We start from the raw sequence: 27,561 nt of genomic DNA, 5'->3' as shown, positions 1-27,561 counted from the left end.
CTCCCTGAAGGAATTCCACTTATAAATCACCCACTGGCTAAGGGATTTGAACCCATAACCTCTCAATTGCAAGCCTGGTATTCTACCACTTACACCACCGTCAAACCTGCTTAAGCTGAACACACTCTCCCTGCCTAACTAACTTCTATCTTTAGAAGTTAGTTAATTAGGCAGGGAGAGTGTGGTCAGCCTAAGCAGGCTTGACGGTGGCTTAGGTGGTAGAATACCAGGCTTGCAATTGAGAGGTTGTGGGTTTGGTTCCCTTGGCCAGCAGGTGATTAATAAGTGGAATTCCTTCAGGGAGAGTGCAATGAGTTTAACAGATAGTGCAGTGTAGTTAATAATACATTGCTGGCAGGTAGAGAGATTTTTGCTGAGATCAGATACTGTAGTGCAGTGTATACCACAAAGATATATATATATATATATATATATATATATATATAGGCACTTCAGTTTATATCAGTTTATGTCAGTATTGCTGAAAAAAATGTATCCCCCCCAGTCCATACCAGGCCCCTCGGGTCTGGTATAGATTTTAAGGGGAACCCTGTGCCAAAATTAAAAAAACGGCGTGGGGTTCCCCCTAAGATCTATACCAGACCCTTATCCGAGCACACAGAACCCTCCTGAACCATACCAGGCCACATGCCCTCAACATAGGGGGGGTGGGTACCCCAAAATCACCTTGCCCCCATGGGAACAGAGGTCTCTTCCTGAAAACCGTGGGCTGTGGTTGTAGGGGTCTGCGGGGGGAGGCTTATTGGAATCTGCAAGCCCTCTTTAACAAGAAAGCCCCCAGATCCCACCCCCCCCATGTGAATGGATTTTGGGTACATCGTACTCCTACCCATTCACCAAAAAGTTTACAAAAAAATAAAGACAAAAGCCAATTTTGGACAAGTCCTTTATTAAAAAATAAAAATAAAAAATAGTGTCCCCTGATGATCACGTCGCCCACCCGCAAACAAAAATAGAAAAAAAAAAGAGAAGCCCCCGCTTCTCAAAACGCCTCCTGCGCTAATGAGCTGTTTGAGTTTGACATGACGTCAGTAATTTATTCACTGCACCTGAGCAGTGCATTATGGGGTGTTGGTGACGTCAGATCGATATAAAAAAGCTATCAAACTCAAACAGCTCATTAGCGCAGGTGGCGTCTTGAGGAGCGGGAGCTTCGTTTTCTTTTTTTTTTCTATTTTTTGGTTGCAGGCGGGGAGGCGACGTGATCATCAGGGGACACTATTTTTTTTTTGTTTTTTTTAATAAAGGACTTGTCCAAAACTGGCTTTTGTCTTTATTTTTTTTTGTATACTTTTTTGGTGAATGGGTAGGGGTACGATGTACCCAATATCCATTCACATGAGGGAGTGGGATCTGGGGGCCTCCTTGTTAAATGGGGCTTCCAGATTCCGATAAGCCTGCCCCGCGGACCCCCACAACCACAGCCCACGGTAGTTGGGAAGAGACCCCTGTCCCCATCAACTTGGGGGCAAGGTGCTTTGGGGTGGGGGGGCAGAGCCCCAAAGCACCCCCCCATGTTGAGTGTATGTGGCCTGGTATGGTTCGCCTCCACCCCCATCCTGGCCAACCAGGCTGTGTGCTTGGATAAGGGTCTGGTATGGATTTTAGGGTCGCCATTTTTTTTTTTTAATTTTGGTGCAAGGTTCTCCTTAAAATCCATACCAGAGCCAAGGGGCCTGGTATGGACTGGGGGGGACCCCACGCCGTGTTTTTTTTTTTTTTTTTCATTTTTTTATCTGTATTGCCGGGGCCAACAATACATTACAGCCACAAGCAAGTGTGAATTCAATTTTTTTCTTTAGAAATGTCAGTATTGCTGCACCAGGCTACATACATCGTAAAGATGCGCCATTTTACAGGCACATTAAGGGGGCCCCACAGGCACAATATTTAAAGGAATTTTTCATTTTTATTGTTTCACTTAACCACTTTACGACCGGCGCACGACGATCTACGTCGGCACTCAGCCCCGGCCAGGCAAACTGACGTAGGCCTACGTCAGCACAATTTGCCGGCCCTGTGCGCGCTCCCGCGCGTCCCCGCCGCCGATGATGACTCGATTGGGTTCAGAACCGATCAGTCATCAGGTCCAGGCCAATCATTTTTGGTCTGGACCTGTTGATCGGTCCTGCCCAATCAGATCATCCTCTAAGCCTGTGAAATGTAAACACAGGCTTAGAGGAGATGTGCCCTCCCCCCACAACGGTCTTTTTGGATCCAGCGTGAGAGGAGAGCACATCTTACTGTGAGTACTGCACCAAGCACACCCACACACAGTTAGATAGGCACATTTCACCCCCGATCGCCCCCCCAATTAACCCCTACAGCACCTGACACAACACACACTATATACAGCATATAGCATATACCTATATACCTGTATAAGTGTGATTTGTGAACAGGTGTAGCCCTTGCGACCCCCCCTTTTCCACTCAAATTACCCCCCACCCCCCCCTAATAAAGATTTAACCCACTGATCCCCCCTGAACCCCCCCTGATCACCGCCGTTAACCCCTACACCCTCTGTCACATCAGCACTAATACAAACGCAATATACGGTGTTATTGTATTTTTGTATTAGTGTCATTGTGATCAGAATTAGCGCAGGCGACTAAGTTTCTGTCCCAAGAAGGTTTAGGGTCCCCGCCACCCGCCCAATAAAGATTTAAGCCCCTGACCCCCCCCTGATCACCCCTACACCCCCTGCCATAACACACACCGTATACAGTATATAGCATTTTGCTATATACCCGTATAAGTGTGATTTGTGGTCAGGTCTAGCGCTTGCGACCCCCCTTTTTCCACTTGAATTACCCGCCACCCCCCCCTAATAAAGATTTAAGCCCCTGATCCCACCTGATCCCCCCCTGATCACCGCTAGTTAACCCCTACACCCTCTGTCACATCAGCACTAATACAAACGTAATATACTGTGTTTTTGTATTTTTGTATTAGTGTCATTGTGATCAGAATTAGCGCAGGCGACTAAGTTTGTGTCCCAAGCAGGTTTAGGGTCCCCCCCACCCGCCCAATAAAGATTTAATCCCCTGATCCCCTCCTGATCACCCCTACACCCCCTGCCACAACGCACACTGTATACAGTATATAGCATTTTCTATATACCCGTATAAGTGTGACTTGTGACCAGGTTTAGCGCTTGCCACCGTTCCTTTTATCCTTAGGATACCCGCCAGTCCCTTCCAATAAAGATTTAAACCCCTGATCCCCCCCTGATCACATCCCGTTAACCCCTACACCCTCTGTCACATTAGCACTAATACACACATAATATACTGTTTTTACTGTATTTTGTATTGGTGTCATTGTGACTTGAGGTTGCGCTAGCTAGCTAGTTTCTTTCCCAAAGGAGGTTTAGGGTCCCCGCCACCCCCCCCAGATCCCCAGCGCATAGTTTAGAAGTAACCCCTTGATTGCCACACACGCACGCACGCACGCACGCACCTACACTTCCATTTCTAGTATAGTGTTTGAACAGATCAATATCTGATCTGATCAGAACTATACTAGCGCCCCCATAGTTTAGGGTTCCCAAAACGCGGTGTTTGCACGATCAGTACTGATTCCGGCCAGCACCTGCGTTTAACCCTTTCACCCAGGCAAGTGTAGTAATCAATAGATTACTGTCACTTGCAAAAAAACACAAGACACAAAACCGCTGTGTTAGCAGAGTCAGGCCTGATCCCTGCTAGCATTAGCAGTTTTTTTTGTAGCGCTTGAAATAGTCTTCGACAACCAGGTGCTTTTATTACCTGTGAGTCGCATCACTGTACGAGTAAATTTAGTTGCCAAAATGACCAAACGTTCGTACAGGGATGAAGAGCTTCTCAGTTATATGCTGACCGAGTCATCTGATAGCGAAGGGGAAGCTACAATGACCGAATTAGTGTCAGTATATGAACCTGATGACGGCAGCGGCTCCCTGACAGATAGCTCCGACGACAGATGGGTCCCTGTTAGACCCAGGCGTACCCGACCCCATTCTGAAGTTGTTGTGATGCAGGAATCGCAGGGTGCTCGTATGGAGCAGAGTGTGGGTACTAGTGCCGCTCATCCTTCTGGCGACCTGGCAAGCGCCAGCGGCCTAGTACAACCTGGACCTAGTACAACCAGCACTGCAGTAAGACCTGGTGACGTGGCGAGTCCCCTAAGTGCAGTTGAAGCTGGTGCGGTGGCTAGCACAAGTAGTGGCCCGCAGCCACCGCGTATTCGAAGACAGGCCCGTAGAGCCCATAGTGCCCTCCCTGATGCGCTGGGATTTCCTAATTGGCAACCCACCGATACTACAGCGCCAGTACTTCCCCCATTCACCGCCCAACCTGGAATCCACGTGGAGACAGCTGGTTTTACGCCCCTGAACTTTTTTGAGCTGTTCTTCACGGAAGATCTTTACAGATCTATTGTGGATCAATCAAATTTGTATGCACAACAGTTCATCGCCGCCAACCCAAATTCACACCTTGCCAGACAATTCGGCTGGAAACCTATAACGGTTTCCGAATTTAAGATCTTTCTGGGCCTTTCCCTCCACATGGGCATAACTAAACAGAGTGAATTGCGGCTATATTGGTCCACTAGCCCAGTTCATCATATGCGCATGTACTCTGCCTCTATGTCCAGGACGAGATACGAGCAAATTCTGCGATTTATGCATTTCAGCGACAATGAACTCTGTCGTCCTCGGGGAGACCCTGCATACGATCGGCTCCACAAAATTCGGCCCCTCATAGACCACTTCAATCAGCGGTTTGCAGCCTTGTTTACCCCCGAACAAGTTGTCTGCGTTGACGAGTCCCTGATTAAATTTACTGGCCGCCTTGCTATGAAACAGTACCTCCCCAGCAAGCGTGCCAAGTACGGGGTCAAACTGTATAAATTGTGTGACAGGGCCACAGGCTATACAGTTAGTTTCCGGGTCTATGAGGGAAAAGATAGCTGTGTGGAGCCCCCCAACTGCCCAGACTACATAGGGAGCAGCGGTAAGATCGTTTGGGACTTGGTGTCACCCTTATCCGGAAAGGGGTACCATTTGTACGTGGACAACTTTTATACAAGCGTGCCACTATTTAGTCACCTTCTTGATTTACAAATTGGCGCATGTGGCACCGTGCGACCTAATCGCCGGGGCTTCCCCCAACGGCTTGTAGATTCCCGTCTTAGTCGGGGGGCGAGAGCCTGCTTGAAAACGGACAAATTACTTGCGGTGAAGTGGAAGGATACACGGGATGTTTATGTTCTGTCCTCCCTTCACCCAGACACGACGATCCAAATTCCTACGGCAACTGGCGTTGTGGAGAAACCCCTCTGTGTCCACGAATATAACCTTAACATGGGAGGGGTGGACCTTAACGACCAGCTTTTGGCGCCGTATTTAGTTGCCCGTAAAGCCAGACGCTGGTACAAAAAAGTGTCTGTTTACCTATACCAATTGGCTATGCTGAACGCCTTTGTCCTATACAGGGCGTCAGGACGAACTGGATCTTTCCGGGAATTCCAGGAAGAGATCATCCTTGCCTACCTGTACCCAGGAGGCATGCCTGCCCAACTTCCCCTTCCAGATGCAGTGAGCCGGCTGCATGAGAGGCATTTTTCACATGTCCTCCCGAGTACCCCTACCCAAAGATGGCCCCAAAGAAGATGTCGTGTCTGTAGCAAGCGCGGATTTAGGCGTGACACCCGTTATTATTGTCCCAAATGTCCTGACCAACCTGGTCTCTGCATCGGGGAATGTTTCGAGCGCTACCATACACTAGTGGATTATTAGCGTAGGGTACAGCACGACACAGTGTAGGGCACATAAACACAGGGTCTCGAAGGATGTTGGATGTCCATCGACATTTTGAGAGACCCAAGCTGGAAGAGAAGATCGCAGATGATCGCAGTCCCTCCCAAATCAAGAAGTAAAGGAACAGTTAGAAAGAAAAATAAAAGGATCCAAAAACTGTTGTGGTGTCAGTAATTTTATATGTCCTTCTACTCCTTCCTACTATACTTTTTTTCAATGTCCTTTGTTTGTTTTTTCATTCTTTTGTGACCTGTTTCTCTTGCAGGTCCCTCGTCGGCTACCACGCATTGATTTTATATATTCTGACACAAACAGCGTTTGCGCTCAGCATATATGGATACCTTTGCTGATAGCAGCTGTGGTGATTTTCTGATTTCAGCACTGCAGTTAAAATCCTATTTTGGTATACGTGGATAGCGCCGTGTATACCCATCATTAAATTCAGTGGGTGGTTGTTTGGGCGGTTAATGATGAAAATCCAAAAACTGTTGTTGTCAGTCATTTTATATGTCCTTCTACTCCTTCCTACTATACTTTTTTTCAATGTCCTTTGTTTGTTTTTTCATTCTTTTGTGACCTGTTTCTCTTGCAGGTCCCTCGTCGGCTACCACGCATTGATTTTATATATTCTGACACAAACAGCGTTTGCGCTCAGCATATATGGATACCTTTGCTGATAGCAGCTGTGGTGATTTTCTGATTTCAGCACTGCAGTTAAAATCCTATTTTGGTATACGTGGATAGCGCCGTGTATACCCATCATTAAATTCAGTGGGTGGTTGTTTGGGCGGTTAATGATGAAAATCCAAAAACTGTTGTTGTCAGTCATTTTATATGTCCTTCTACTCCTTCCTACTATACTTTTTTTCAATGTCCTTTGTTTGTTTTTTCATTCTTTTGTGACCTGTTTCTCTTGCAGGTCCCTCGTCGGCTACCACGCATTGATTTTATATATTCTGACACAAACAGCGTTTGCGCTCAGCATATATGGATACCTTTGCTGATAGCAGCTGTGGTGATTTTCTGATTTCAGCACTGCAGTTAAAATCCTATTTTGGTATACGTGGATAGTGTCGTGTATACCCATCATTAAATTCAGTGGGTGGTTGTTTGGGCGGTTAATGATGAGTAATACTACGCATTATTCCTGTGCTGATTTCTGATAGGTTCTCTTTTTTTCCGTTCAGCCCACAGGCTGCATGAAAAAAAAAAAAACCTATATGCCAAACAAGGACCAGCAATGTACTGGTACGTTGCTGGACTTTGAGTGGTTATACCAGGATGATGCCTGCAGATTTAGGCATCATCTTGGTATCGTTTTTTACAGCCAGCGGTCGGCTTACATGTAAAAGCAATTCTAGCAGGTAATTGGCCGCTAGACTGCTTTTACATGCAGTGGGAGGGGCCTCCCCCCCCCCCACCGCCGCCTTCCGCAGCCTTCCATGGTTTTTCTCTGGCTCTCCTGTCCCACCGGTTAACCCGAGAGTGCAGCCGGTGGTTCAATTATCTAACCATAGAGCTAATTGGAGATGAGAATGGCTCCAATCATCTCTATGGCCTAAGATGCCGGAGGCTACGAGCATTTTATGACTTCTGTTTCGCCAGAAATAAACAGGGCCATTGGGAAATTGGGAAAGTATTTTATCACACCAATTTTGGTGTGGTCAGATGCGTTAAGGTCAGAGGAGAGATCTAGAGTCTAAAAGACCCCAATTTTTTTTAAAAAGAGTACCTGTCACTACAGATTGCTATCATAGGGGATATTTAAATTCACTATGATAACAATAAAAATGATTTAAAAAAAAAAAAAATTAAAGGAAAGGTGTCAAAATAACATAAAAAAGCAAAAGAAAAAAAAAAAAAAAAATTGAGCCCCCCCCCTTACCCCCGGTGCTTGCGCGCAATGGCGCACGCAAGCGGTGGTCTAGTGTCATATGTAAACCACAATTGCAGCATGCATGTGAGGTATCGCCGCGATCGCCAGATCGAGTGCAGTAATTCTTGCAGTAGACCTCCTCTGTAAGTCTAAAGTGGTAACCTGTAGAGACTTTTAAAGGTTTTCAAAAATGTACATACGTTTTTGTCGCTGCGCAGGCATGCGCAATTTTTAAAGCATGTCATGTTAGGTGTCTATGAACTCGGCATAAGATCATCTTTTAAATTTTACCAAAAAAATTGGAATTATATAGTGTATTTGTGCAATAAATTAAAAAAAAATGTATTTTTTTCGCAAAAATTGCGTTTGGAAAATCTGTGCGCAAATACCGTGTGACAAAAAAATTTGCAACATCCACCATTTTATTCTATAGGGCCTCTGCTTTAAAAAAATATATAATGTTTGGGGGTTCAAAGTAATTTTCTAGTAAAAAAAAAATATTTTTTCATGTAAACAAAAAGGCACAGAAAAGGCTTGGTTTTCAAGTGGTTAGAAGAGTGGGTGATGTGTGGATAAGATTGAGTATAAAATGCCGGAACTGTTCAAACACCCCCCTAATGACCCCTTTTTGAAAAGTAGACACCCAAAGCTTTTTTCTGAGAGGCATGGTGAGTCCATGGAGTATTTTATATTTTGCCACAAGTTTCGGGAAAATTATTATTTTTTTTTTTTTTGTTGTTTTTTTACAGAAAGTTGTCACTAAATGATATATTGCTCATGCATGCCATGGGAATATGTGAAATGACACCCCAAAATACATTCTTTTGCTTCTCCTGAGTACAGGGATACCACATGTGTGAGACTTTTTGGGAGCCTAGCTGTGTACGCGCCCCCGAAAACCAATCCACATCTTCAGGTTTTCTAATGGCGTAAATTGCTGATTTTACCCCTGACTACCTGTCACAGTTTCAGAGGCCCTGAAATTTCAAGATGGCACAAAACCCCCCCAAATGACCCCATTTTGCAAAGTAGACACTCCAAGCTACTGGCTGAGAAGTATGGTGAGTCCATGGAATAGTTTATATTTTGCCACAAGTTTCGAGGAAAAAAATTTTTTTTATTTTTTTTTATTTTTTTACACAAAGTTGTCAGTAAATGATATATTGCTCACACAGGCCATGGGTATATGTGAAATGACACCCCAAAATACATTCTGCTGCTTCTCCTGAGTACAATGATACCCCATGTGTGAGACTTTTTGCCAGTCTAGCCGCGTACAGGACCCGGAAAACCAATGCGCACCTTTAGGCTTTCTAAGGGCGTAAATTGTTGATCTCACTCCTTACTACCTATCACAGTTTTGAAGTCCATAAAAAGCCAAGATTGCACAAACCCCCCCCAAATGACCCCATTTTGCAAAGTAGACACTCCAATCTATTTGCTGAGAGGCATGGTGAGTATTTTGCAGCTCTAATTTTTTTTGGAAAATGAAGAAAAAACAGGAAAATGCATTTTTTTTCCTCTTTTTTCAATTTCCAAAACTTTGTGACAAAAAGTGAGATCTGCAAAACACTCAACATGCCTCTCTGCAAATAGCTCAGGGTGTCTACTTTCCGAAAAGGGGTCATTTGGGGGGGGGTTGTGCTGTCTTGGCATTTCATGGCCTCCAAAACTGTGATAGGTAGTCAGGAGTGAAATCAACAATTTACGCCCTTGGAAAGCCTGAAGGCGATGATTGGTTTTCGGGGTCCTGTACTCGGCTAGACTGCAAAAAAGTCTCACACATGGGGTATCCCTATACTCAGGAGAAGCAGCAGAATGTATTTTGGGGTGTCAGTTCACATATACCCATGGCATGTGTGAGCAATATATCATTTACTGACAACTTTGTGTAAAAAAAAAAAAAATATATATATATATATATATTTCCCGGAACTTGTGGCAAAATATAAAATATTCCATGGACTCACCATGCCTCTCAGCAAATAGCTTGGGGTGTCTACTTTCCAAAATGGGGTCATTTGGGGGGGTTTTGTGCTATCTTGGAATTTTAGGGCCTCCGAAACTGTGATAGGTAGTCAGGAGTGAAATCAACAATTTACGCCCTTGGAAAGCCTGAAAGTGGGGACTGGTTTTCGGGGACCTGTACTCGGCTAGACTGCAAAAAAGTCTCACACATGGGGTATCCCTGTACTCAGGAGAAGCAGCAGAATGTATTTTGGGGTGTCATTTCACATATACCCATGGCATGTGTGAGCAATATTTCATTTACTGACAACTTTGTGAAAAAAAAAAAAAAATATATATATATATATATATTTCCCGGAACTTGTGGCAAAATATAAAATATTCCATGGACTCACCATGCCTCTCAGCAAATAGCTTGGGGTGTCTACTTTCCAAAATGGGGTCATTTGGGGGGGTTTTGTGCTATCTTGGAATTTTAGGGCCTCCGAAACTGTGATAGGTAGTCAGGAGTGAAATCAACAATTTACGCCCTTGGAAAGCCTGAAAGCGGGGACTGGTTTTCGGGGACCTGTACTCGGCTAGACTGCAAAAAAGTCTCACACATGGGGTATCCCTGTACTCAGGAGAAGCAGCAGAATGTATTTTGGGGTGTCATTTCACATATACCCATGGCATGTGTGAGCAATATTTCATTTACTGACAACTTTGTGAAAAAAAAAAAAAAAATATATATATATATGTATTTCCCGGAACTTGTGGCAGAATATAAAATATTCCATGGACTCACCATGCCTCTCAGCAAATAGCTTGGGGTGTCTACTTTCCAAAATGGGGTCATTTGGGGGGGGGTTTGTGCTATCTTGGAATTTTAGGGCCTCCGAAACTGTGACAGGTAGTGCAGAGGTGACATGCACAATTTACGCCATTAGAAAACCTGGGAGTGTTGATTGGTTTTCGCGGTCCTGTACACAGCTAGGCTCCCAAAAAGTCTCACACATGGGGCATCCCCATACTCAGGAGAAGTGGCAGAATGTATTTTGGGGTGTAATTCCACATATACCCATGTCATGTGTGAGAATTTTATCTTTTAGTGACAACGTTGTGTAAAAAAAAAAAAAAAAAAAAAAAAAATAGTAATATTCCCAAAACTTGTGGTAAAATATAAAATATTCCATGGACTCACCATGCCTCTTAGCAAACAGCTTGGGGTGTCTACTTTCCAAAATGGGGTCATTTGGGGGGGTTTTGTGGTATCTTGACATTTCAGGGCCTCCTAAACCGTTAGAGGTAGTGAGAAAATGCAATGAAAAATGTACGCCCTTTGAAATTCTGATGGTGGGGATTTGTTTTTGTGGTCCCGTACACAGCTAGGCTCCCAAAAAGTCCCACATATGTGGTATCCCTGTACTCAGGAGAAGCAGCAGAATATATTTTGGGGTGTAATTACACATATACCCATGGCATGTGTGAGCAATATATCATTTCAATGACAACTTTGTGTAAAAAAAAAATGTGACAACCTGTGACAAAAAAATGAAATATTCAATGAGCTCAACATGCCTCTCAGAACATTCCTTAGGATGTCTACTTTCCAAAAAGTGGTAGTTTGGGGGGGTTTTGTACTGCCCTGCCATTTTAGCACTTCATGAAATGAGATAGGCAGTCAAAAATTAAAGCTGCGTAAATTTCTGTATTTACACCATAGTTTGTAGACGCTATAACTTTTGCGCAAACCAATAAAAATACGCTCATTGAATTTTTTTTTGTCAAAGACATGTAGCTAAATATATTTTGGCCAAAAAAAAATACATAAATTGAGTATATTGGATATTTTTTAAAAGACAAAGTTGAAAATGTCATTTTTTTGCAAAATTTTCGCTCTTTTTTTATTAATATCGCAAAAAATAAAAAGCGCAGAGGTGATCAAATACCACCAAAAGAAAGCTCTGTTTGTGGGAAAAAAAGGACGTAAATTTCGTTTGGGTACCACATTGCATGACCGCACAATTGTCAGTTAAAGTCACGCAGTGCCGAGTCGTAAAATACCCCCTGGTCGGAATGGGGGTAAAATCTTCCGGGGCTTAAGTGGTTAAAGCATTATTAAAATCACTGCTACTGTAAAAATGATTCATTTTTAAAAAAATGTTTTGCATTGATTTATGTCCCCCAGGGCAGTACCCAGGTCCCCGTACACTTTTTTGGGCCAATAACTTGCATTTAAGCTTTTAAAATTAGGACTTTTGATTTGTCATGTTCGTGTGCCATAGACTTTAATGGAGGTCGCTAGAACATTTCCCCTGTTCGAGATGTTCTGGTGCAAACCGAACAGGGGGGTGTTCGGCTCATCACTACTTACCATGGCAAGGGGGTTGGATAACCTAGGCCCCATATAAACATAGGCTTATGGTACTGTGCCACTGGTGGCAATGATCAGAGCTTGGATCTTCCCAACGTTTGGCCAGAGTCTTAGAATATTTAACATGATTGATATACCTCCAGTTTGCCAGCTACAATCTCCAGCCCTGAGAGTGGACACATCAGACTCACTGTGTGCATGCTGTTCGAAGAAGGGACAGCAACGTGCAGAATGGGTTAAGATCTCGGCTCTTTGCTTTGCTGGAACAGATGTTGCTTGATTATTTTCCTCTCTTTCTCTGCCTGGGAACAGATGCTGTTTTCAAATATACTGGTTTATGTTAGGGTCACTCAGTCATAGTAAGATCATGCTCCATGGCTCCACACAAGTCCAAACTGTATTACCAGCTAGAGGGCCATTTCTGGCTGAGCTGCATGAATGTTTTGTAGGAGCCTGAGATATAAACTCTAGTAGTATTTTCAAGCAGGCTGTCATAGTAGTTGAAGCTTTTGTAGACAAGTGTCACAGCTGGGATATTTTGCAATTCTGGCTGCTGTGCAGGGTGTTCATCTACTGTCTAATTGTGGCTGGATTACAGATAATTCTTATATTTGTCTGGTATTTGTCAGAGATTTTAAGGGTTGCAGTGAGCTGTAGCTGTAGAATTCCTATTAAAGTTTGCCATGGGCTACACCAGGGGTGGACTACTGTGACCTTCCATCTGTTGTGAAACTACAAGTCCCATCATGCCTCTGCCTCTAGGAGTCATTCTTGTAACTGTCAGTCCTGCTATGCCTCATAGGACATGCAGTCCCACAACAGCTGGAGGGTCACAGTTGCCCACCCCTGGAACTACGCAGAGCTGCTGCGGAACTACAAGTCCCATCATGCCTCTGCCTTAGGAAGTCATTATTGTAACTGTAGGTCTTCTCATCATGCCTCTGCCTCTGGGAGTTATGCTTGTAACTATCTATCAGTCTTGCAATGCCACATGGGACATGTAGTTCCACAAAGGCTGGAGGGTCGTAGTTGCCCATTCCTGGGATATGCAGAACACTAACTTCAGTTGTCACAGTAAATTCCCTTAGCCCATGCTTAGCCACATGACAGCTCAGAATGTTCACTTTTGTTCAATTTCCTTGTTTCTTGAACTGTACTGTATGTACATCCCAACAATGAACGTTTCTTATTTTCTTTCTTTTGGTCTGCCCCAGAAGATGCTATTTGTAGCAAAACGCATAGGATGGAGTCTAAGTTCGTGACTTCATCACACCCTGTGAACCTTGATAGTTTTTTTTTTATCAGTTTTACATTATGCGGTTCCTCTGGTTCTTCTTTTAATCATGATACACTGTTGAACCGGAGGGTGATCTATGAGTCGTTACCTGAAGTGGAGACTGTGGGCAGCTCTGTGGTGGAAACCTGTCCATATAACAAGCTTGTTTTGATTGCTCTGTAATAGGGAGTCAAAGAGTTCTGGTAATCAGGAGCTATTTAGTGTTTGGTAGGGGTACACATTGCTGTATGAATATATGGACACTTGCTGAAGATTTCACAATGTTCACATTTGGCACTTTATTTGACTCTTTTCACTTTCACTGGATTTCATTTATTGATATAATTAAATTCACTAGTTTTCTTTTTACTTATAATTTGTACTATATTTTATATGCACAGCACTATTGTATATTAGTTTTTGAGACCAATTTATATCTGTTGGTGTGCTTGCTGCTATATTCTTGTTACATGTTAACTTTTAGTGCGGTTACAAGGTTTTCTCTATTCGCTGTCAAATACATAGTTAAACCATTTTAATGTATCTGCTTTATAAGTGCAAAAAAACGTATTGATCATGTCAGGAATTCAGCGTTGTTCAGTGTCTTGAGCACACTTCCTGTGTGCTCAAGACACTGATAAGGAGACCTCCCAACTCTTATCCTGCACTAAGGAGACCTTCTCATAAGGAGACCTCCCAACTCTTATCCTGCACTACAGAACAGCTAGTCCCTTGCTGTACAGATAAAGAGAATAAACAGGATTCAGTAGTTTACCAACAGACAACTGAGCCGGGCTGACATAGTCTTAACATTTCCTCTGCTTGATATCCCAGTCCTGTGCATCTGTCCGGTCTTAAGAAGGGTCTTCGTTTCTCTGAAGTTTTCATTTTTGAAGTATAAAAATTACAAGATTCATCTCTCTGCAGAGGCGTAACTAGAACTTTCAGGGCCCCAGTGCAAGAAACCATGAAGGACCCCCCTGGACCCCTGGCAGGAGCCCTTGCTTTCAAGCCTGGTGCTCTTCCCACTAAATTTTTGGGCCCTTTACTCTTGTTGCGGGGCCCTTTATTATGGTCCCGCAGCATTACAGTCCAGCAGCGGGACCCTTTCACAAGTTCTGCAGTGGGCCCCCTTCCTGCCATCTTGGGGCCTCCCCACGGAGGTGAAATGCCAGGGCCTGGTCGCATGTGACCTTTGCGATCCTGGAAGTTCGCCTACTGGTGTCAGTAGTTTTTATTTTTTGGTATTTTATTTGTATTATTTTTTATCATTATTTTTTTACAATGTCACTGACTATGACTCTGTCCATTCAGAAAAGGTAAAGCTGGTAAATTACATATTTACTGACCCCTTCCTGGTTCTCTATTGTAAAACATCCCCTGCAGCAGCCGTCAGGAGAGGGAAGGGAGCAAACTTTTATCACAAACTTTGAAGGGTGATTCCAAGTAAAAATGGATTCCAAACGTGAATAAATAGTTCAATAAATGCATGAAGGGGTGTCGCCAGAGAAAAGAAAACAGAAGGTGTCCAGACGCCCAAAGAGAAAAGGGGTCATGGCACTCAAGTGTGACAAAAGGGAGGCTTACCAGAAACTTTTGACCCCGTTCAAGTGGTCAATATATGCCTTAGTGGATAAAATCATCCATTAATTAGCTCCAATCATGGTTGCTCATTTCACACAGAAAATATCTCAATGTTTCAGATAGACATGGTTCCAAACCAACCAGTTAAGCCACCCCCTGCCATGGGAGATACAGGGGCTGCATTTGCTATTTACAGGACACTATATACTTTTTCAGCCTGATTGTACAGTCATACCTTCCAAACTGGGTCATGATTCCTGGAGGGAAATATGCCGTGTAACATCCACCTGAGTACTGTTCTTTACACCAGTCCTTTTCTTCATAATGCACAGGCTTTAAGAGAGAATAAAACCATATAATGCAGTCAATTACATTAAGCTGTCATACATCTTTAACAAACTAAGAATGCTGGTGTGACTAATGTCTTTGTCCCAATAGAGGAGATCTTTCTTCACTCCCTGTCCTGTCTGACCACCATTACTTGAACAGGAAGTGAGGGGAAATTTTCCTCATGGGGCACAGACAGCTAAAACACTGACAGATGTTCTAAACCTTACTCGCTCTGCTAGAAAATGCAGTTTTTTTAAGTATTTTTCCTCACTTCTTTGTCTACCCGATACTGGTCAAAGAGATGAGATGTGGAAGAATTTTCCTTCACCTTCTGTTTAGTCTAAGTAGAATAAAAGTAATAGAAAGACTTCAAAATGGGGAAGGACGCAGAAATACGGAATACAGAAGGGTGTGTCACTGTAGTGGTAGAGAGCACAGTAATGCACATTGGTAAACTGATAGCAAATTCTGTAGCATGCACCAGTGGTGTGGCATCAAGCCCAAATACACCTGCTGCAGGGATTACTCTGAATGAGTTTCCTGCTGGGTATGGCTGCTGTGGTTGGTGAGGTTCTACATTTAAATGCTGATGCTACTGCATATAGTGGCAGCGACACAATTACTCACCTTCTGTTTTTGTGCATATGCCAGACATTGGCATCATATTGGACTATCCCAAATACTCTACACCAGCGTTTCTCAACCTTTTCAACACAGAGGAACCCTTGAAATACATTTCTGGTCTTGGGGGAACCTCTGCTTAAAATGAAAAATCTACAACTCATGACACATTAGTGTGACAGTCAGTGGGAAGAATGCTCCTTACTCTTGTCATCATTGGAAAGAATTACCCCCTTAGAGATAGCTAAAAGGAACAATGGTGTCATTGGAAAACTATCTGAGAGGCAGAGGAATCCTAGGGTTCCACAGAACCCTGGTTGAGAAACCCTGCTCTACACTAACCACAGAACAGACCTGGCATTTAGTGATAGTGCTGAATATATTCTCTAATTTGCAGTGATCATCTGAGATCTCAGCACAGGAAATCTCCCTTCACCAATAACATATTTGTGACTTCTTCTTAGAACATGACTTGCTGAGAGATGCATATAAGTACCTTACCTTAGATCAGTGGGTGATATGGTCTAAGAGCCTTCAATATATTAGGTGGTGCTCAATCATAGAAGCCTCTCTACAAGCTTAAAAATAGGCAGCTTTTGCATTTGGAACTAGGAACCCAGTACCCCGGCCCACGGCACCCTGAAATTGCATTTTCATGCCACCCAGAATCCCTACCACTCCACCCCTAACTATGAACTTCCCTGCTTTGAGCACTCTGACTCTAAACCCCAAGCTGCTTCCATGCCTCCATAGACACACACAGTGCAGCTTGCCACCACCCCATTTCCTCCTCACACGATTTGATTGACAGAAGCAGAGACCAATGACTCCCACTGTTGCCTGTGCCTGTGAGAGCAGGAAGGTATACAAGCACTGCTGCAAATGGACACAGCGCTGGATCAATACAGGACTTGGGTGAGTATTAAGTAAGGGGATGGGAGAACATCCCTCTATTCTCTATCAAATCGATCTTCACATACCCCTCCAGCTCTTCTACCCACCCTATCCCTCTGATCCCTCTAATGCAGGGAGTAAGACAGTCATGTGAGCTGTCAAAAAGGGTTTATGACAGAGTCAAAATCCCCCTAATATGTCAGAAGTTCTAGTTCTTCCATTTTATTAATCAGACTACTAGCATAAGCATACATGCCTTTTAATCTTGTACATGTGCACATTTTATCCCTGCAAACCTTTTGATTTCCTTTAGTTTCAGCATGCCTGCTAGCCTTTTAGTTTCTCTATCATGTGGTTTGAGGCCCCCCATTCGACTTTTCCCCCATCTGTACACTCTGATCTTTGCTCACTGCACTGTATACCTTCCTTTAATTCCTCCCTCCACATCTTAGTTTACAACTTCCTTCACCCTTCTGACCATCTTCTCCCCCAACAGAGCTGCACCCTTTACATTTAGGTGCAGTCCACCTCTGTTATAGAGTCTACAACCAACCATAAAGCCCAGTTCTCCATAAACCCAAAACATGCCTTCTTACACCAGTTTCCCAGCCACTTTATAGCTCTCTAAGCTCCTGCTGCCTCTCCGGTGTGGCTCAAGGTACAGGCAGTATTTCTGAGAAAACTATCTTTAGGGTAATTTTAGCTGGGGGGGTAGTCTGCTCCAGCATTGCCTCTTCCGAACTGGTATATAGATCAGGCAAGAACTGGGGGAGGGGCTATTTTTTTGTATTCTACTTTTAAAAAAAGTATAATATCTATTCTTCATAGTGAATCATATATACATTTTCTACTGAGACTCCAGAAGTTCTTGAGCATTCAAAAGTAGCAAAATGTTGTCTCTTCCAAATGTTTGCCATTGTCTAGAAGCACAGACTGTACTTTATAAAGGCTAAGGGAGTAGGGATCCTTCACCTTTGTGGTAGCCATATGCTAACATGTCCCAGGCATTTTGGAAATCAGACCTACCCCAATGACTTTTTTTGTATCTTCAGATATGTTCAAGATTGTTCTCTTATTGCCTGTTATCTGTATTCTTGGACCATAAGTATCCACGTAAAAAATGTCTTAGCATAATTGAAGGTATGAGAAATAATGGCTGTGGCTGATAACAGTATGGTATATACCCGAGGTATGATGCAAAACAGCAGTAAGGAAATTAAAAATTAAACATCTTATCTTACACAGGGCATTACTTACATGGAGTGCTTCTTCTGTTCCCATGGCCTTGGCGTAGTATTCACATATTTTTATTTTCCTGTTCATAAAAGATTTGCCAGAACATAGTTAATTTGAAGGCATTGTATACTTCCAATATTTTTGTTGTTTTAACTTGGTATTAGTGTAGTTATATTCCATGTGTTATTTGTTTGCTTTACCTTGTAATGAAGGGCTCACATGTTGTCGCTGCAGTGTCATGGCTGATCGATTTCCATATGTCCAGGTATACTGAACAAAATTATAAACACAACACTTGTTTTTGCCCCCATTTTTCATGAGCTGAACTCAAAGATCTAAGAAAACCGGGATTCATCCGTGAAGAGAACACCTCTCCACAATGCCAGATGCCATCAAATATGAGCATTTGCCCACTCAAGTCGGTTACGACAACGAACCAGGTCAGGTCAAGACCCAGATGAAAATGACGAGCATGTAGATGAGCTTCCCTGAGATGGTTTCTGACAGTTTGTACAGAAATTCTTTGGTTATGCAAACCGATTGTTGCAGTAGCTGTTGAGTGGCTGGTCTCAGACAATCTTGGGGGCGAAAATGCTGGATGTGGAGGTCCTGGGCTGGTGTGGTTACACGTGGTCTGCGGTTGTGAGGACGGTTGAATGTACTGCCAACTTCTCTGAAACGCCTTTGGAGACGGCTTATGGTAGAGAAATGAACATTCAATTCACGGGCAACAGCTCTGGTGGACATTCCTGTAGTCAGCATGCCAATTGCCCGTTCCCTCAATACTTGTGACATCTGTGGCATTGTGCTGTGTGATAAAACTGCACATTTTAGAGTGGCCTTTTATTGTGGCCAGCCTAGGGCACACCTGTGCAATAATCATGCTGTCTAATCAGCATCTTGATATGCCACACCTGTGAGGTGGATGGATTATCTCAACAAAGGAGAAGTAAACACAGATTTAGACAGATTTGTGAACAATATTTGAGAAAAATAGGCCTTTTGTGTACATAGAAAACGTCTTAGATCTTTGAGTTCAGCTCATGAAAAATGGGAGCAAAAACAAAAGTGTTGCATTTATAATTTTGTTCAGTGTATTTATTCACATACGTTGTTCCTATTTGCTACAGGGACAGGTTATTTCTTGTTCCAGATTACAGTGTCCAGTCCATGCCTTGCCATTTCTCTGTGTTGCATCACATCAGGGCCGGCGCTCCCGCTAGGCGAAACAGGCAGTCGCCTAGGGTGCACTGCCACCTAGGGTGCAGCCTTACCTCTCAAGTGTCCCTGATTCGGCGGGATCGTCCCCAGCGAATCAGGGCTGAGTACCGGAATACTTGCGGTGGTGCGGGCGGCTTGGTACCCGCACACCGCGAGTTACACATGGCAGCTGGTCTCTCTCCCTGGCTGCAGCCTGCCTGTGTCAGTGCAGACTGCAGAGAGCGGAGAGCACTCTGAACCTGCCCCTCCCCCTTCCTGTGTTTCCTGTATGCAGAGGAGGCGGGAGCAGCTCACCACTCTCTGCAACAGCTCCGCTCTGATCTGAGGTCTGTGACTGATTTTTACATCTAATACTAACTTGCTGGGGGGGTAAATGGAGATGGGGGGGTGTATGGAGAGGGGGAGGGATGTATGGAGAGGGGGGGTGTATGGAGCTGGGGGGATGTATGGAGATTGGGGGGATGTATGGAGAGGGGGGATGTATGGAGCTGGAGGGGATGTATGGAGCTGGGGGGATTGTATGGAGAGGGGGGGATATATGGAGCTGGGGGGATATATGGAGCTGGGGGGATGTATGGAGAGGGGGGATGTATGGAGATTGGGGGGATGTATGGAGAGGGGGGAATGTATGGAGAGGGGGGGGTGTATGGAGGGGGGGTGTATGGAGCTGGGGGATGTATGGAGATTGGGGGGTTGTATGGAGAGGGGGGGTGTATGGAGACGGGAGGATGTATGGAGCTGGGGGGATGTATGGAGCTGGAGAGGATGTATGGAGCTGGGGGGATTGTATGGAGCTGGGGGGATGTATGGAGAGGGGGGATGTATGGAGCTGGGAGGGTGTATGGAGCTGGAGGGGATGTATGGAGCTGGAGGGGATGTATGGAGAGGGGGGATGTATGGAGGGGGGGTGCATGGAGCTTGGGGGATGTATGGAGAGGGGGGTGTATGGAGTTAGGGGATGTATGGAGCTGGAGGGGGTGTATGGAGAGGGGGGTGTATGGAGCTGGAGGGGATGTATGGAGCTGGGGGGATTGTATGGAGCTGGGGGGATGTATGGAGCTGGGGGGATGTATGGAGCTGGGGGATGTATGGATCCGGGTGGGAATGTTGAGAGATGGGGGTATTGTATGGAGCTAGGGGGATTGTATGGAGCTGGTGGGGATGTATGGAGCTGGTGGGGGGGATGTATGGAGCTGGGGGGATGTATGGAGCTGGATGGGATGTATGGAGCTGGGGGGAATGTATGGAGATGGGGGGTGTATGGAGAGGGGGGTGTATGGAGATGGGGTGATGTATGGAGATTGGGGGTGTATGGAGATTGGGGGGTGTATGGAGCTGGAGGGGATGTATGGAGATGGAGGGTGTACGGAGATGGGGAGGGGAATGTATGGAGATGGGGAAAGTATGGAGACGGGGGGTGTATGGAGATGGGGGAGGGTCTATGGAGCTTGGGGGATGTATGGAGATGGGGGGATTGTATGGAGCTGGGGGGATGTATGGAGATGGGGGATGTATGGAGCTGGGGGGGGGATGTATGGAGCTGGGGGGGGATGTATGGAGATGGGGGATTGTATGGAGCTGGGGGGGAATGTATGGAGCTGGGGGGGTGTATGGATCTGGGGGGGGGTGTATGGAGATGGGGGATTGTATGGAGCTGGGGGGTGTATGGAGCTGGTGGGGAATGTATGGAGATGGGGGGATGTATGGAGATGGCTGCCACTGCCAGCTTCCTACCACCAAAGCCCCTTAACCACTTGCCGACTGCCGCACGACTATTTACGTCGGCAGTCAGCCCCTCACAGGCAGAGTAACGTAGGGCTACGTCGCTAGCCTGTGAGGGTTTTGGGAGCAAGCGCGCGACGCCGGAGGCGCGCTCCCGCGCGGTCACGGACCCCCCCGCGTGTGTGCCCGGCGGACCCGATGTCCGCCGGGCACTCGCAATCGTCCATGACAGCGGGAGAAAGGCAGGTGGCTAGTGTAAACAAAGCTGCCTGTCAGTTCTCATTGTGTAAGAATGATGATCAAATTACACATCAAGCCACAGCCAATCACAGTTAGAAGCATGCCCCTAGGACACACTTAACCCCTCCCTCTCCAATACAGTTAACTCCTTCACTGCCAGTGTCATTTTTACAGTAACAGTGCATATATATAGCACGGATTACTGTAGTAATGTCACTGGTAACCCCAAAAGTGTCAAAAATGTCAGTCAAGGGTCTGATCTGTGCGCCCCAATGTCGCAGTCCCGCAAAAAAAATCGCAGATCGCCGCCATTACGCTCTAAAAAAAAAACAACAAAAATGACAAAAATCTTTCCCTTTGTTATTAAACGCAATAACTTTTGCGCAAACCAATCAAAATACGCTTTTTGTGATTTTTTTTTACCAAACATATGGTAAAAAAAAAAATTGGCCTAAAATGTTAAAACATTTTGATTTCTACATTTTTTTGGGGGGAATTTCATATAAAAAAAATGTGAAAATATTGTTATTTTTGCAAAATTGATGCTATTTTTTTGTTTATAGCGCATGATCAAAAAATCGTACAGGTGATCAAATACCACCAAAAGAAAGCTCTCTTTGTGGGAAAAAAAGGACGCCAAATTAATTTAGGTACAGCGTCGCACGACCGCGCAATTGTCCGTTAAAGTCACGCAGTGCCGAATCGCAAAATAGGCCCTGGTCAGGAAGAGGGTAAAATCTTCCGGGGCTTAAGTGGTTAAAGTTACTGGTGCACATCATATATGATGGACGCAGGGAAAACATTTTTTTTCCAGTGACAACACGGACACAAGGACATTTCTACTTCCAGTGAAATTTTGTTTTTTTATTTCAGTGACACCAAGGATGCAGGGACAATCTTTTTTCCAGTGACACCACAGATGCATTTCTACCTAAAACCCTGCTCACCCATAGTGCAGTGCCGTGTTTTAAAAATGTTTTAAAGGTGTTTTTTTTTTTTTTTTGGGGGGGACGCAAGTAGCTGGTCTTGCCTTGGTGGCAAAATAGTCTAGCACTGGCCCTGCATCACATCACCAATTTTGGAGAGCTAATGTGATGAAACACGTCTTTTCCTTTCATTGCTCTGCCTGCTTGTGGATGTGTAAGATCTAAATACTATGCAGTTTTCACCTGCAGAACACTAGCCAGAGAGACCGGGGGGGGGGGGGGGTCTGACCCACACCCACTCAGGTTGAAGAGCTCTAGGGTTTCACTAAATCCTCTGAATACATACACCGGAAAGGTAGATTCTTTCTTTGTCAAACGAAGCAGGACAAGCTTAATTTGCATTTACTTTAGCTTATATCAAGAACTCACACATACTGACAGTGTATTCAATCCTGCTGTAGTCCTGTCCATACTACAAACTATTATCTCCACAGCAAAGGACAGGACTAAGCATTGACGTAATATGGAAACAGAAAAGCAATCGTGTAAACCAACTCTTTATTTCCATATAAATAGCCAATATTATTAATAATTCCAAGTATTTGTCTAAGCATATTCATAATTCAAAGTATTTGTCCAAACTGTTGTAAATTGTAAACATAAAAATGGGTCTTTATAGGATATATGTTTGTGTAAAAATTGATTTGCTTTTAACCATTCCCTATAGATTTTTGAAGGGTTTCACTCCACCACATGACAACTTTCTAGTAATGTCAACTTTTTTTAACCAGCTTTCAATCAAAGAAATAACTGAACAGATAAAACAACCTATCTACTTCATTGCAAAAAAGCTATACCTAAGTATATACTGTTTATATGGTTCCTAAGGAATGAAATGTCAGGCAGGAGCACTGGGTTTATTTAGAGAATCCTACACCAGTGCCAGCCTATCTAATATAAACATACATAAACATTATGGCTAAGTAACAATAAAATCTCACTCTGCTGATCCTGCTTTAATCCCTGCCTACAATTATGGAAAGGGATGGAAAATTAGGGACTTCTCTCTGTTTTTTTTTTTTTATTCACATGTTAACAGTGAAGGTTTTTTTTGTAGTTTGCTTCTAGAACATACCCAGGTAATACAAATTATGTCCTCCTTTGTTAAATCCATAGCAAAAATGAACACAAATAAAAAAAAATACAGGTGCCATGACTTTAAACAAAAATACAGTCAACAGATGGACTTCTTTACTTGAAGTGTAACTCCACTTTTGTTGAGAAAAAAAGAAATCCCCTCTGGGTGATCTATGTGCATTGCAGGAACTTTAATAAACTTTATAGCATAGTTCTACCTGTTTCTGCTCTGAAGAAAAAGCTGCTTGTTTCACCAAGTCCTTGCAGGACTGTGTAAGATTCTGGTACCTCCGATACCCTTAATCACCACTTTCTCTGTAATCCGTCCCACCTTTCTCTTCAGGTGGTACGCATATACCTTTAAGAACGATGATGTCACTGCTGAGCGCCGCAGAGCGGCTATTTCAACCGCCGGCGGTCTCACTCAGATTGTTCGTTCAACCGCATGGTTGGTTCGATCAAGCCATGCCTGAAGCAGCCATACCTGATGTTACTCGCTCATGTATCTCGCTACCTGGACTTGTTTCACTCACTGATCTTGTATCTCGCTACCCGATCACTCTTGGAATACTGCTTCTACTCATGGCTATCTCACCCTGCTTTACTGCCTTGTTATCCACATGCTTTCAAGCCTGTCTCTCGATCGGAACCTCCAGCTATTCCCTTTACCTGGAGCAGACCGGAACCTCGCTACTGATCCCTGTATCTCGCTACCGGATCATTCCTTATCTACTGGACCTCTCTAAACTACTAACATTACAAGTGATAAGTACCCCGCAGGGGAACCCTCCATAACCTTATTGCACTATCTACCTATGCACATTAAGGACTGTTACTACCTATCCATACTATCCTATCATCTGCACTGTTACATAGATTGCTAGCTCTTGAGCCTACTCCCATCTATCATCTGCACTGCTGCATAGATTGCTAGCTCTCCTGTCTACTACTATCTATCCTTGCACTGGGTTAGTCTATCCTGTATTTGTCATCTGCTGTCCTCACCACCTATTAGCATACTCGATACTAACCTATCTGCATTCCTAAATACCATCTTGAACTCTCCTATACAAACCTATCAAGTGATTACCATCCTTGTCACTGTTCACACCTGTCCCTTCAGCACATCACCTTCATACTATCATATACATCCTATCACTCCAGGAACATCTCATTGAGTGTGTATATATCTGTATGTTGAAGCTGACAGGCCCACAGTGATGAGTCCTGGAGAGTTGGATCTGGTATTCAACACATCTCTACATGACTACTGAGTGGAGATTTTGCAGCTGCAAATCCAGCCTATACTAAAAACGCAGGAGCGTTACAGACTGATGCTTGAAAAGGATGGTAAACACAGGTGCAGCACTAATCAAATACAAACTATAATCAATGTCCATATCCAAGAGGAAGAGAACCAAAAGGATGTCCACTCTAGTTCAGGAAATCTTCTGTAAGTGTTAAGAGAACTGTCACCAGCACCCAATCACACATCCTCTTACCGAATCGCATTGACCCTCATCACAAAGGTCAATGCCAGCAACAAATCTAAGATGAATCAGATGTGGCTGTAAGATCCTCCTGACGTTCACCCTATGGTTCCTCTGTCTCACTCCCAATAATGTCATCCAATCATGTGGGAACAAGTAGGACACCTCTCATAGTGCAGTAGAGTCAAATAGATGTATTGGTAAAATAATACCAACTTACATCTAAGCACAGTATGAGCAGTACATCATCATCATCCTAGACAATCATGTTGAAACCGCAGATACAGGTTTCCATCCAACAATATGGCCGCCGCGTCCCCCAGCTGCATGTACGTCACACACCATTGGCTCATCCCAACGTGTTTCGTCACTAAATGACGTCGTCAGGGTGGGTGACATCATTTAGTGAGGAAACGTATTGGGAGAAGCCAACGACGTGTGACGTACATGCAGACGGGGGACACAGCTGCCATATTGTTGGTTGGAAACCTGTATCTGCGGTTTCAACATAATTGCCTAGGGTGACGATGATGTACTGCTGATACTTTGCTTAAATGTTAGTTGGTATTATTTTATCAATAAATCTATTGGACTCTACTGCACTATGAGAGGTGTCCTACTTGTTCCCACATGATCGGATGACATTATTGGGAGTGAGACAGAGGAACCATAGGGTGAACACCAGGAGGATCTTACAGCCACATCTGATTCATCTGAGATTTGTTGCTGGCATTGACCTTTGCGATGAGGGTTGATGTGATTCAGTAAGAGGCTGTGTGATTGGGTGCTGGTGACGGTTCTCTTAACACTAACAGAAGATTTCCTTAACTAGAGTGGACACCCTTTTGGTTCTTTTCCTCTTGGATATGGACATTGATTATAGTTTGTTTTTAATTAGCGCTGCACCTGTGTTTACTATCTTGATGATCTTTTACTATATTCAAGATTTTGTGTTGGCTGCTGCTCAATTTATAAAGGTGATAGATACAATCTGAATCCAGCGCAGCATAATACATATATTGCTTTAAAAGGATGGTCTGGATTCTTTGAACCACCTGGTGCACTTTCAGCATTCTAACAAGGAGCTTTGCGGTGTCTGCATCCCATAAGGCCTGGTTCCCACCTATGCAGGTTGCATATTCCAGGTGTATTTTGCGTTTTTCAATACACGTTTTTGATCCATTGAAATCTATAGAACCAAAAACCAGGAAAAAAAGTCCCTGGCCTTTTCCATAAAATGCACAGATGTGAATGTGACCCATAGGAAACCATGTTAAATGGACTGTAGTGTGTTTCAGCAAAATGGAAAATGCTAAAAAAAAAAAATGCATACTGTAGGTGTGAACCAGGCCTTATAAGTAAATAATCCTTAGGAAGTATCTCCCCAAAAATGAAATCCCTTTTGCAGAAGACACCTAAAATTGTACGTGTATCTTAGTGCAGAAATCAGAGTCAGTGAGCCCATCACTCAAGCAGGAAATTACATTTTTGTGGGTGTTCTGTGTACAGAATGCCTCCAGGCTGCCATATTGCATTAAATTAATTTGACAGTTTTAGAGCATTTCAGCAGCTTTAGTTTAAAATGGAGAGGCCATTTTTAATAACAATAAATTACAAAAAGGCTTGTGTGGCAATGTTATATTTTATATATATATATACCTGCATATATATTTATATATATACACACATATATATATATATATATATATATATATATATATATATATATATATATATATATATATATATATATACACACACATTATATATATATATATATATATATATATATAAATATATACATACACATATATATATATATATATATATATATATATATATATATTTTAACAAAAGTGAAATCCCTCTTTAAAACGCTTTTATTTAAAAAACACCATTTCAGATTTAAATGTCCTTTAAAAGTCCATATTGACAAGAGATAAGTACTATTTTTACTTTCAATGGGATGTAATAAAGGTTGTCAATTTTGCTATTGTCCTAGCAGGATGCTTATAGTATTAAAGTACTGTACCTAGGAGGAAATACATATTAAATGCAAACTCTATTACCTTTCTTCCTTGCTCAGATTTGCCAGCAGAGATGCTTTTCTGGAGAGGATGAATCTGAAGGAAATAAAATACGTAATTAAACTGTGAAGCACATATAGGGAACAAAGCTTACTTCCTAGGGGTTTTAGTATTTCAGCCAGACAAAGATTATAGAATATATGCAGCTCTACAGGCATTGCACCATAAAAGGGATTCTTAAACAAACTAACTAACACATTTGTGAAAATAAATTATTCAGAAAACAGTGTACTCAACAAAATGATTAATAGAACTCCTACCAAAGCTTTTTAAGACTGTAGTTCTCAAAGACCCTTGCAGGGAGATTTTACCTTGATACAGTACAGCTATGACAAATGCTGCTTAAGGAGGAAGTAAATCCTCCTCTGCCACTTTTACCTATAAGTAAGCCTATATTAAGGCTTACCTATAGGTACTGTAAATATCTCCTAAACATGTACCGTTTAGGAGATATTTACCTTACATGCAGCCAGTGACGTCACTGGCGCATGCACTCTGAAGGAACGGCCGCTGGTGCCGTTTCTTCAGAGCCCCGTGCCGTGACCATCGGCTCCCGCGCGCGTGCGCGGGAGTGATGTCACCGCGGCTCCGGGCCAATCAGATGGCCGGATGCCGCGATCCCGGAAGACAGGCGACTAGACATGTCGCCCGTCATACAGGTGAGCAGGCGGCACGGCGGGGGCTCGTTCTTAGGTAAGTATTTCATAATGAGCTAGTATGCGATGCATACTAGCTCATTGTGGGTTTCTCTTTCAGGTTGCAGTTACAACCTC

The 27,561-nt window shown here is 43.6% G+C and overlaps 1 protein-coding gene across 1 annotated transcript in view; it reads right to left on the bottom strand.

Moving 5' to 3' along the window:
• The window catches only part of LOC309547665 (amine oxidase [flavin-containing] B-like), a 151,447-nt gene that overhangs the window by 26,661 nt on the left and 97,225 nt on the right, over positions 1-27,561 (bottom strand). The window contains exons 10-12 of the mRNA XM_082247560.1: positions 26,771-26,824; positions 17,987-18,044; positions 15,120-15,217 (exon numbers count right to left, since the gene is read on the bottom strand). Of these exons, the coding sequence (XP_082103686.1) occupies positions 15,120-15,217; positions 17,987-18,044; positions 26,771-26,824 (210 nt within the window). The remainder of the gene's footprint in view (positions 1-15,119; positions 15,218-17,986; positions 18,045-26,770; positions 26,825-27,561) is intronic.

Source organism: Pelophylax lessonae (assembly GCF_965119305.1).
Source record: "Pelophylax lessonae genome assembly, chromosome: 2".
Taxonomy (NCBI): Eukaryota; Metazoa; Chordata; class Amphibia; order Anura; family Ranidae; genus Pelophylax; species Pelophylax lessonae.
Note: the sequence above shows the minus strand (reverse complement) of the source record. Positions and strands in the feature narration are given on the sequence as shown.